This window comes from Ranitomeya imitator, chromosome 1 (genome assembly GCF_032444005.1).
Source record: "Ranitomeya imitator isolate aRanImi1 chromosome 1, aRanImi1.pri, whole genome shotgun sequence".
In the NCBI taxonomy this organism is placed as follows: Eukaryota; Metazoa; Chordata; class Amphibia; order Anura; family Dendrobatidae; genus Ranitomeya; species Ranitomeya imitator.
This window is the reverse complement of record NC_091282.1, coordinates 1203221287-1203233688: the sequence shown is the minus strand read 5'-3', so window position 1 is coordinate 1203233688 and position 12402 is coordinate 1203221287. Positions and strand designations below refer to the sequence as shown.

Here is a 12402-nt window from a genome sequence, read left to right as displayed (position 1 = left end):
TTACTACTTTTATGTATGTTGGGTATTTTTTCTTGAACTAAATTCACTACGGCTTTTGTTCCCATTTTCTACCAGTTTTTTCAGTCCGTGACTAAGGGTGGTTTTTATTATCCAGATGTTTTCAGCTTATTCATATTCTTAGACTTTTTGCACAATGGAACTCCGAGACCCAATTAGAGTAGAACATCTTTAATTTTTTTTTTTTTTTTTTTACACATCTTGAACCTTCTGCGCAATATGTTAATGCTTATTGAAATGAAGTTGTGCAGATTTTTACTCCGAAAAGAATCAACCTCGCTCGCCAAAACAAAAACCAACCCCGAAGTTGGTGAATTGGGGTCTTGGTAAGTAATAAATTACTTAAAATGGTAAAGGAGTTGTCCAGGATTGTAAAAAAAAAAAAAATCTTGTTTATTTCTTACAAAAACAGCTCCATGCACAGGTTGTATGTGTTATTGCAGCTTAGCCATGTCAAACTATTTCCGAAAAAAGTTTTTTTCTTTTTAATCTTGGAAAACTTTATTTTTACATTTTTTAAAGATTTTACTAATCATTACCACTATAGCCCAACTTCCAGTAGGGGGGTTAAAAGAAAAAGTGAAGCGTTAGACATTGCACCTGTGTTCCGCTTTTTCCGGTGGATCACTCCTGTTCATAAATGAAGCTCTTGAGTAATATCAGGAGGTTACTATGCATAAAGATACTTTAAGACACCCATGATACTTGATCACACCATTTCCAGAGAAAAAAGAAAAACGTTCCATGTTCTTTCCCGAATGTGGGGCCACTTTTTGTCCATTAGTCGTGTCCAGCTCATCTCCGTTTTGTACAAAATGTGGCCACCTGTTATGATGGTTCTCGCTTGGTTGACCAATGGAATTGTCCACTCTCCTGGTATTTCCCGCTTGTGTTGACCACTTTATACTAACAAACGTCATCGTTCCAGGTTTGGATACTGCGCCAAATTTGACCAAACGTGCGAAAAACAAAAGGCCACACATCAGACCCCGGAGACCGAAAAGGAAGGATGAGGAATCTGATCCGACTTCTGCTGCTGCAACGCTAAAAGCCATGCGGGACCGGCTGTTGGCCTCCACCTCCTCAGCATCAAGGTATCTGGTGACTTCACCTTCAAGATCTTCTCGCAGATCATTTTGTCTGGAGTTTCCATTGAATATACAAGAAATGCTTAATAAACATCCTACCTTTTGGGGCAACACTGTCAGAAATATTTTAGGCAAATGTTTAGGGCCCCCGACTCCTGTATTGTCCACCAAGCTCTATGTTGTACTCTTGTGTAAATTTGGTGGCCACGCGTGGAAGCCCTATATCCTAAATAAAGCCTGGTTTTATACTAAATCTATCTCAAGCGAAACTCTGTAATGTTGATTGGTGGCCATTAATTGGCTGGCATTACAAATGTGCGTTTTCCTGGACTCTGTACCTACTGCAGTGACCTGGAGGTGGTACTGTCTGGAATCGTCACCGATCAGCCGATCACGCTTGCTCAGTGAACGTTAACTGATTTTGAGTGTTCCTCTCTCAGCTCAGGCGAGCCCAGCAGTAAAAGTGTAAAGCGGGAGGAAGAGCTATCGAGAGCACCTGTCGTCCCATTCGGATTAGATCTCCACTACTGGGGGACGGAGCAGCCCACAGCTGGCAAAATAATCAAGTTAGTAAACTGTTTGTCTTTTTCACAAGTGGGGATTTGTGGGGTGGAGGATGTCTGCGTTCCCAGCCTTATTAGTATTAATTACGGGGGCTTGTTTTTCTTACGAGGTGGTTTGTTTAAGCAGAGGTCATGGTCTGGCCACCAGAGCTGAGATTAAGGAAATGCAGGATGGTCCGGTTTACAAGGAGGTGAATGTCGGGCCAGGAACCACCTGGAGATCTGCCATCATAGGACCAGAATCTTGGTGCTTTATCACCAACGACTGTGAGGTCGGCCAAAATGGAGGTACAGACTGGGGCGTTAGGAGAGAGAGAGTAATAAAGAAAAGCTGTAGCCCACCATTTCCAGTATACTTATTGCCCCCTGAGCTTTAGACCACAATTAAGCAATCTGCAGCCTGGCCAAGTGTCTCCCTAGTGGGAAGCTACTGTACTCTTATACAAACCACTTTTGTGCACAGGATATGTGTATCTATTAGTGCTGTCTGATATAGTGGTTCCTACAAACCACTATTATGCACAGAACAGATGATACATCCACTGAATCCTTGCTTCTCCTCACCAGCACAGAACACTACAGTGAAATCATATAAAAAATCCCATCAACAATTTAAAGCACATTTGTCAAATTCTAGTCCACGGGCCAAATCTGTCCCGCAGGGTGCGTATGTTTGGCCACTTCCAACTATATCTGCATCCTATATACTTATCCAGTTGAAAGCAGTGAAGGAGGACTGAGCATCAGCTGACGCTCCCTCTTCCATCATTCTCCCTCAGCATCTAATGTCTCAGCGCAGCGATGGTGTCATTGCAACGCACCCGCTGTACAGAGATGCAGAGGATCTGGAGAGACCGGAGCAGAAGGGGAATGGGCAGAACCTGGAAATTATAGGCCAGTAAGTCTAACCTCTATTGTTGGTAAAATATTTGAAGGGTTTCTGAGGGATGTTATTCTGGATTATCTCAATGAGAATAACTGTTTAACTCCATATCAGCATGGGTTTATGAGAAATCGCTCCTGTCAAACCAATCTAATCAGTTTTTATGAAGAGGTAAGCTATAGACTGGACCACGGTGAGTCATTGGACGTGGTATATCTCGATTTTTCCAAAGCGTTTGATACCGTGCCGCACAAGAGGTTGGTACACAAAATGAGAATGCTTGGTCTGGGGGAAAATGTGTGTAAATGGGTTAGTAACTGGCTTAGTGATAGAAAGCAGAGGGTGGTTATAAATGGTATAGTCTCTAACTGGGTCGCTGTGACCAGTGGGGTACCGCAGGGGTCAGTATTGGGACCTGTTCTCTTCAACATATTCATTAATGATCTGGTAGAAGGTTTACACAGTAAAATATCGATATTTGCAGATGATACCAAACTATGTAAAGCAGTTAATACAAGAGAAGATAGTATTCTGCTACAGATGGATCTGGATAAGTTGGAAACTTGGGCTGAAAGGTGGCAGATGAGGTTTAACAATGATAAATGTAAGGTTATACACATGGGAAGAAGGAATCAATATCACCATTACACACTGAACGGGAAACCACTGGGTAAATCTGACAGGGAGAAGGACTTGGGGATCCTAGTTAATGATAAACTTACCTGGAGCAGCCAGTGCCAGGCAGCAGCTGCCAAGGCAAACAGGATCATGGGGTGCATTAAGAGAGGTCTGGATACACATGATGAGAGCATTATACTGCCTCTGTACAAATCCCTAGTTAGACCGCACATGGAGTACTGTGTTGTGAATTCTGTGGCTGAATTCACTCCTGTGGTCACAAGTGGTACTGCAGCTTCTGAGCTTCCTCCCTCAGGTGTTCTGGTGAGCTCGTTAACTGCTTCATTACTTAACTCCGCCTGATGCTGCTATCCTTGCTCCTTGTCAATGTTTCAGTGTTGGATCTGAGCTTCTCCTGATTGTTCCTGTGACCTGCTGCTCTGTATAGCTAAGTGCTTTTTGCATTTTTGTTGCTTTTTTTCTGTCCAGCTTGTCTTTTGTTTTGCTGGAAGCTCTGAGACGCAAAGGGTGTACCGCCGTGCCGTTAGTTCGGCACGGTGGGTTTTTTTTGCCCCCTTTGCGTGGTTTTGCTTTAGGGTTTTTTGTAGACTGCAAAGTTCGCTTTACTGTCCTCGCTCTGTCCTAGGATATCGGGCCTCACTTTGCTGAATCTATTTCATCCCTACGTTTTGTCTTTTCATCTTACTCACAGTCATTATGTGTGGGGGGCTGCCTTTTCCTTTGGGGAATTTCTCTGGGGCAAGTCAGGCCTATTTTTCTATCTTCAGGCTAGCTAGTTTCTTAGGCTGTGCCGAGTTGCCTAGGTAGTTGTTAGGCGCAATCCACAGCCGCTTTTAGTTGTGTTTAGGATAGGATCAGGTGTGCAGTCTACAGAGTTTCCACGTCTCAGAGCTCGTTCTTGTATTTTTGGGTATTTGTCAGATCACTGTGTGCGCTCTGATCGCTAAGCACACTGTGTTTCTGGATTGCCTTCATAACACCTGTCATTAGCAAACATAACAGTACTGTGTCCAGTTTTGGGCACCGGTGCTCAGGAAGGATATAATGGAACTAGAGAGAGTACAAAGGAGGGCAACAAAACTAATAAAGGGGATGGGAGAACTACAATACCCAGATAGAATAGCGAAATTAGGATTATTTAGTCTAGAAAAAAGACGACTGAGGGGCGATCTAATAACCATGTATAAGTATATAAGGGGACAATACAAATATCTCGCTAAGGATCTGTTTATACCAAGGAAGGTGACGGGCACAAGGGGGCATTCTTTGCGTCTGGAGGAGAGAAGGTTTTTCCACCAACATAGAAGAGGATTCTTTACTGTTAGGGCAGTGAGAATCTGGAATTACTTGCCTGAGGAGGTGGTGATGGCGAACTCAGTCGAGGGGTTCAAAAGAGGCCTGGATGTCTTCCTGGAGCAGAACAATATTGTATCATACAATTATTAGGTTCTGTAGAAGGACGTAGATCTGGGGACTTATTATGATGGAATATAGGCTGAACTTGATGGACAAATGTCTTTTTTCGGCCTTACTATGTTAACTATGTGATGTGAATAAAAAAATAATAATTGTGTATTTAGCACTATGTGAGGTCATTATGCTTTGTGGACCACTATATTGAGCCTAAACTGAATGGAGCACTATATGGGGCTCATTTAACTGTAGGGAGCATTATGTGGGGCCATTATACTGTATGAAGCACTATGTGGGGCATAATACTGTGGTGTGGAGCACTATGTGGGGTCAATTATACTGTATGAAGCACTGTGGGGCCATTATACTGTATGAAGCACTGTGTGGGGCCATTATATTGTGTGGAGCACTATGTGGAGCCATTATACTGTATGGAGCGCTGTGTGAGGTCATTATACTGTGTGGAGCACTATGTGGGGCCATTATAATGTATGGAGCATTATATGGAGCTATGTGATGCCATTATACTGTATGGAGCACTGTGTGGGCCATTATACTGTATGGAGCATTATATGGAGCTGTGTGAGGCCATTATACAGTATGGAGCACTATGTGAGCGCATCACACTGTGGGGCCTATTATACTGTGTGTAGCACTATGTGAGGCCATTATACTGTGTGGAGCAATATGAGGCCGCTATACTGTGTGGAGCTATGTGATGCCATTATACTGTGTGGAGCACTATGTGAGGCCATTATACTGTGTGGAGCTATGTGAGGCCATTATACTGTGTGGAGCACTATGTGAGGCCATTATACTGTGTGGAGCAATATGAGGCCGCTATACTGTGTGGGGCACTATGTGAGGCCATTATACTGTATGGAGCACTATGTGAGGCCATTATACTGTGTGGAGCTATGTGAGGCCATTATACTGTATGGAGCACTATGTGAGGCCATTATACTGTGTGGAGCTATGTGAGGCCATTATACTGTGTGGAGCAATATGAGGCCGCTATACTGTGTGGAGCTATGTGATGCCATTATACTGTGTGGAGCACTATGTGAGGCCATTATACTGTGTGGAGCTATGTGAGGCCATTATACTGTGTGGAGCACTATGTGAGGCCATTATACTGTGTGGAGCAATATGAGGCCGCTATACTGTGTGGGGCACTATGTGAGGCCATTATACTGTATGGAGCACTATGTGAGGCCATTATACTGTGTGGAGCTATGTGAGGCCATTATACTGTATGGAGCACTATGTGAGGCCATTATACTGTGTGGAGCTATGTGAGGCCATTATACTGTGTGGAGCAATATGAGGCCGCTATACTGTGTGGGGCACTATGTGAGGCCATTATAATGTATGGAGCACTATGTGAGGCCATTATACTGTGTGGAGCTATGTGAGGCCATTATACTGTGTGGAGCTATGTGAGGCCATTATACTGTGTGGAGCTATGTGAGGCCGGTATACTGTAAGGAGGGCTCTGTGGGGATTAGTTTGAGAATCGTACTGTGATGGAGGTCACCATTCTTTGTCAGGGTGATTTTTTTTTTTTATACTGCGCCTAGATAACATTTTATTACTTCAATATTTTATTCTAAGATCTATTCGTTAAAATTTAGGTTGTCCGTGGGACGACCCCTGTAAGTTGGTTTCCATATGAAAAAAGTTAATCGCTATATTTGAGTATAAGGAAAAACGTCCTCAATTGTAGACAGACATTCTTTTCTAAAGTCGCCAGCGAACCTTTTATATTTATCCAAGCTTTTAGTTTTGGCCTTCTGCCTATTGGAGTTTGACATCCCTGCTTTAAAGGGAATCAGAAATGTTGTCCTCCGTTTGTAACGCAGTTCACAACCGGACCGAATGTTCCTAATATCTCGACCCTGTAGTACAGCTTGGCTTTCCATCATGGCAGCTCTGACACCGTTTCGTACTGCGGTTTTAGTAGGGGTGGCTGTAGCAGCAGCTCCGTCCGTTTCCCCACTTCGCCTGGCACATGTCGGAGTCTTGGCATTTTTATTTTACAGCTGAGTTATTCAAGTCACAGGTGAAATCAAAAGCATATTTCACCGGCTGTCGCTCGCTCGCTGTACGCTCTCCCTTTTATGCCTGGCCATAAAATAGAGGGCACACCTCTGAACCTCACAGCGTATTACTACAGATCTGCCAAACTAACAAAACATAATTTACTTCCATCCGCGGCCGCAGTGACCAGAGCGAGGAAAGATGCAGGAGGGGATGGGAAGACTTTCTGGAGGAGATTCCATTCTTAAAAGTTTAAAAATTTATGCATATTTGTTTATTTTTTTTTATTTATTTTTTTGTTTAAAATATTCCAAAATTCTGTAGATCAGGGGTCCGCGACTTTAGGAAAACTGCTGTTGAGCCGCTGCTAAAGCTCATTTAATTAACTGTGCAGAAGGAAGGTGATATTCAACCATCTACTATGGACCTTTGTAGTAACATGTAGTGGGCATGCTCCGTGATCTGTGCCAGGAAGAGAGAGGTGGTGATCTGTAACTATTGATTTCTATAGGAAAGGGTTGTGGATATGCACTGTGCAAAAGTCGCAGATGAGGAAGGAGAAGGCAAGCTGTAACCATTATATGTAATTGAAAGGGGTTGTGGGCATGCTCTATCATCTGTGCAGAAGTCACAGTGCAGGGTGGAGGCGGTGAGCTGTAAGCATTGAATTCTATAAAAAATGGGTGTGGGCATGCTCTGTGATCTGGGCAGAAGTTGCTCAACTGGGAGGAGGAGGAGGTGAGCTGTAACCTCCACCTGTGATTGGAAGACATCCATTGATTGTTTGCTTATTCTTTTGGTTAAAACCAGATACTGATATAATAAATAAAAAAATATATATATTGGGCTCTGACAATCACCTAATGACTGGTGTAGAAAATGTGGCTGATGCAGTGTGATCTGTTTAAAAGTCATTCCAGAAAGGAGGAGGTGAGCTGTAACCATCTCTTGACCTCTACGGGAGTATTGTGGGCATGCTCTGGGAACCATGTGCAGGTGAATACATGATATCCTCCTGTGCAAAAGTTCATGTGTGAGTGATGTCTACATGCTCTGACCTACGCAGAGGGGTCCTGCAGGGAGGAGGAGGAGGTGAGCTGTCACTGACTCCAATTTACTTCTATGGGAGAGTGTTGTGGGCATGCTCTGACACCTGTGTGGGTGTTACTTCAGGGAGGAGGAGGAGGTGAGATGTGTCTATTATAAATTTTGACCTTGTGTTTTATGCCTCCAGCTTGAATAGAGGGGGGTTAGTCTCTGTTCACATCTGTGTTATTTATATCCATTCCATTATACAAGTTCTGAAATAGCCTGATAAAGCACAACCGGTGCCCGTCTGACCTCATAGGCTTAAAACACAATCTGTTGGGAAGTGATCTCTGCAGAACATGAAGTGTTAGAGGGGAAAAAAAGTGAGGTTTTCAAAGTATAGAATCCTGAATAATTAGAGAAAAAAAAATCATCTAAATGGGAAGAATACCGAGACAGCGCCACTCTTCTGCAGAGGCTGTGTCTGTTACTGCAGCTCTTGTGAGGTCACCACTAGATGGCGTCAGTCTGACATACCCTGAGCCGCAGCTTTACCGTTTTGTGTGCTCCTCTCCTGCACAGCGAGGTTATCTCCGCCAAGGCCGTATTGAGCATGTACCGCTACTTGTGTCGTTTAATTGCTTTCTGGACGAGCTGAATTTGTAGCTAAACTTATGTCAGGTCAGTGATGGCGTAATCCGTCCATCCACGGCCGGCACTCGCAGACCTCGTTAGCCTGCGCAGATGGGACAGCGGCGAGCTCCACATTCCTGGAGGAGGAAAATACAGAGTTAGATCTGCAGATAATGGCGATAGTGGACATGGAGTATGGCGGTAGTTTCTTCATTGTTGTGATGTACATCTTCCATGCTTGTTACAGAGGAATCATCGTAGTCATCTGCAAATTCCTAGAAATGAGCAGAAATGGGGTCTGTCCTATACAGGGATGATTTTTTCATCTGTAACTTCCTATGTCAGACTCTGGCCCGCAGGGTGCGTATATTTGGCTACCGACGCCGGACAGATCCCCAGAGTATATTTGGCCCTTGCCGCCAGGCGGACCTCCTGCCCAGTATCCCACTTTCACCCATATCTGCATCCTTGAGCTGACGCTCCCTCTCACATCATTCCCCCTTTACATCTGACGTCTTAGAGCAGCGGACGCAATGACGCAACGCACTCCCTGTACCGAGATTTACAGAGGATCTGAAGACACCATGAAGAGACCGGAGCAGTGGAGGATGAGGAGTTTGTTTTTTTAATGTAGGGCCCATTATACTGTATGAAGCACTTTGTTAGGCCATTATACTGCGTAGAGCGCTATATGGGCCATTGTACTGTATAGAGCACTATGTGGGCCATTATACTGTATGGAGCACTATGTGGGCCGTTATACTGTAGAGAGCACTAAATGGGGCCATTATACAGTATGGAGCAATGTGAGGACATTATACTGTACGGAGCACTATGTGGGCCGTTATACTGTAGAGAGCACTAAATGGGGCCATTATACAGTATGGAGCACTGTGGGGACAGTATACTGTATAGAGCACTGTGGGCCATTATACAGTATGGAGCACTGAGGACCGTATACTGTATAGAGCACTATGTGGGCCATTATACTGTATGGAGCACTATGTGGGCCGTTATACTGTAGAGAGCACTAAATGGGGCCATTATACAGTATGGAGCACTGTGAGGACCGTATACTGTATAGAGCACTATGTGGGCCATTATACTGTAGAGAGCACTAAATGGGGCCATTATACAGTATGGAGCACTGTGAGGACAGTATACTGTATAGAGCACTATGTGGGCCATTATACTGTAGAGAGCACTAAATGGGGCCATTATACAGTATGGAGCACTGTGAGGACATTATACTGTACGGAGCACTATGTGGGCCGTTATACTGTAGAGATCACTAAATGGGGCCATTATACAGTATGGAGCACTGTGAGGACAGTATACTGTATGGAGCACTATGTGGGCCGTTATACTGTAGAGATCACTAAATGGGGCCATTATACAGTATGGAGCACTGTGAGGACATTATACTGTACGGAGCACTATGTGGGCCGTTATACTGTAGAGATCACTAAATGGGGCCATTATACAGTATGGAGCACTGTGAGGACAGTATACTGTATGGAGCACTATGTGGGCCGTTATACTGTAGAGATCACTAAATGGGGCCATTACACAGTATGGAGCACTGTGAGGACATTATACTGTACGGAGCACTATGTGAGCCGTTATACTGTAGAGATCACTAAATGGGGCCATTATACAGTATGGAGCACTGAGGACAGTATACTGTATGGAGCACTATGTGGGCCGTTATACTGTAGAGATCACTAAATGGGGCCATTATACAGTATGGAGCACTGTGAGGACATTATACTGCACGGAGCACTATGTGGGCCATTATACTGTAGAGAGCACTAAATGGGGCCATTATACAGTATGGAGCACTGTGAGGACAGTATACTGTATAGAGCACTATGTGAAGTCCATTATACTGTATAAAGCAATATGAGGTCGTTATACTGTATGGATCACTATGTGGGGCCCTTTATACTGTATAGAAAGCAATGCAAGGCTCAGTTATACTATATGGAGCACGTTTTGTGGTCATTTTGCTATATGAAGGGCTGTGTGGGGATTACAGTTGGAGAATCATACTGTGATTGGGCACCATTGTTTGTTGGGGGGAATGACGGAGGGGAGTACTGTGGAAGAAATTACTGTGGGCTTATGATACTGTGTCAGGGCACTTTTGTTGGCATCATACTTTATTTAAGGTTTTTTTTATCCTTTATGCTTTTTACTGCTCTTACATATCATAAAATAAAATATTGGTGTAATATAATAAGATCTATTAATTAAAATGCACTTTGTTTATGGGACAACCCCTTTTTAGTTTGTTTCCATAAGAAAAAGTTAATTGTTATATTTGATAATTAAAAACTCTCAATTGTAGACCTTTTATTAATAAATATCAGGGTTGGGCGGTGACTTTATTCAAGCTTTTAATTTTTGACTCTCTGTGTATTGGAGTGTGACATCCCTGCTAGATGGAGCAGAAGGGGCTCGTTACGTACAACTTCCTATAGGTGGAGCAGAAGGGGCTTGTTACGTACAACTTCCTATAGGGGGAGCAGAAGGGGCTCGTTACGTACAACTTCCTATAGGTGGAGCAGAAGGGGCTCGTTATGTACAACTTCCTATAGGTGGAGCAGAAGGGGCTTGTTACGTACAACTTCCTATAGGGGGAGCAGAAGGGGCTCGTTATGTACAACTTCCTATAGGTGGAGCAGAAGGGGCTCGTTATGTACAACTTCCTATAGGTGGAGCAGAAGGGGCTCGTTACGTACAACTTCCTATAGGGGGAGCAGAAGGGGCTCGTTACGTACAACTTCCTATAGGTGGAGCAGAAGGGGCTCGTTACGTACAACTTCCTATAGGTGGAGCAGAAGGGGCTCATTATGTACAACTTCCTATAGGTGGAGCAGAAGGGGCTCGTTACGTACAACTTCCTATAGGTGGAGCAGAAGGGGCTTGTTACGTACAACTTCCTATAGGGGGAGCAGAAGGGGCTCGTTACGTACAACTTCCTATAGGTGGAGCAGAAGGGGCTCGTTATGTACAACTTCCTATAGGTGGAGCAGAAGGGGCTTGTTACGTACAACTTCCTATAGGGGGAGCAGAAGGGGCTCGTTACGTACAACTTCCTATAGGTGGAGCAGAAGGGGCTCGTTATGTACAACTTCCTATAGGTGGAGCAGAAGGGGCTCGTTACGTACAACTTCCTATAGGGGGAGCAGAAGGGGCTCGTTACGTACAACTTCCTATAGGTGGAGCAGAAGGGGCTCATTATGTACAACTTCCTATAGGTGGAGCAGAAGGGGCTCGTTACGTACAACTTCCTATAGGTGGAGCAGAAGGGGCTCATTATGTACAACTTCCTATAGGTGGAGCAGAAGGGGCTTGTTACGTACAACTTCCTATAGGGGGAGCAGAAGGGGCTCGTTACGTACAACTTCCTATAGGTGGAGCAGAAGGGGCTCGTTACGTACAACTTCCTATAGGTGGAGCAGAAGGGGCTCATTATGTACAACTTCCTATAGGTGGAGCAGAAGGGGCTCATTATGTACAACTTCCTATAGGTGGAGCAGAAGGGGCTCGTTATGTACAACTTCCTATAGGTGGAGCAGAAGGGGCTCATTATGTACAACTTCCTATAGGTGGAGCAGAAGGGGCTCGTTACGTACAACTTCCTATAGGTGGAGCAGAAGGGGCTCGTTACGTACAACTTCCTATAGGTGGAGCAGAAGGGGCTCGTTACGTACAACTTCCTATAGGTAAAAGGACACAAGAGAAAAAGTAAAGGTCATACAAATGGGGATCACCACAACAAGGATTCAGCTAGGGTATATACAATCTTTATTAGTACACTACAGTACACATGAAAACAGGTAATAAAGTGAACACACACTTAAAAACAATTTAAAAAAGGCAACATTCTTGTCCCTTGTAACTTCAGCCCGAAATAGGGCTAACACCTGCACCATAGACCATAGATCAATACCTTATGAGGCAATACCTATGTGGACATCACCACAAAAATACACAGAGTTCAATAAAACAGACTGGTTATATGTATAACAGAAGACAGAGTAAAGGGCAACTTAACCAGAGTATCACATAATACCATGAATACAATAAC

The 12402-nt window shown here is 44.1% G+C and overlaps 1 protein-coding gene across 1 annotated transcript in view; it reads left to right on the top strand.

Annotated features, from left to right (window-relative positions):
- UVSSA (UV stimulated scaffold protein A) overlaps nt 1–12402 on the top strand; it is a 100757-nt gene that overhangs the window by 68187 nt on the left and 20168 nt on the right. The window contains exons 9-10 of the mRNA XM_069744902.1: nt 947–1112; nt 1547–1672. Coding sequence (XP_069601003.1) covers nt 947–1112; nt 1547–1672 — 292 coding nt within the window. The remainder of the gene's footprint in view (nt 1–946; nt 1113–1546; nt 1673–12402) is intronic.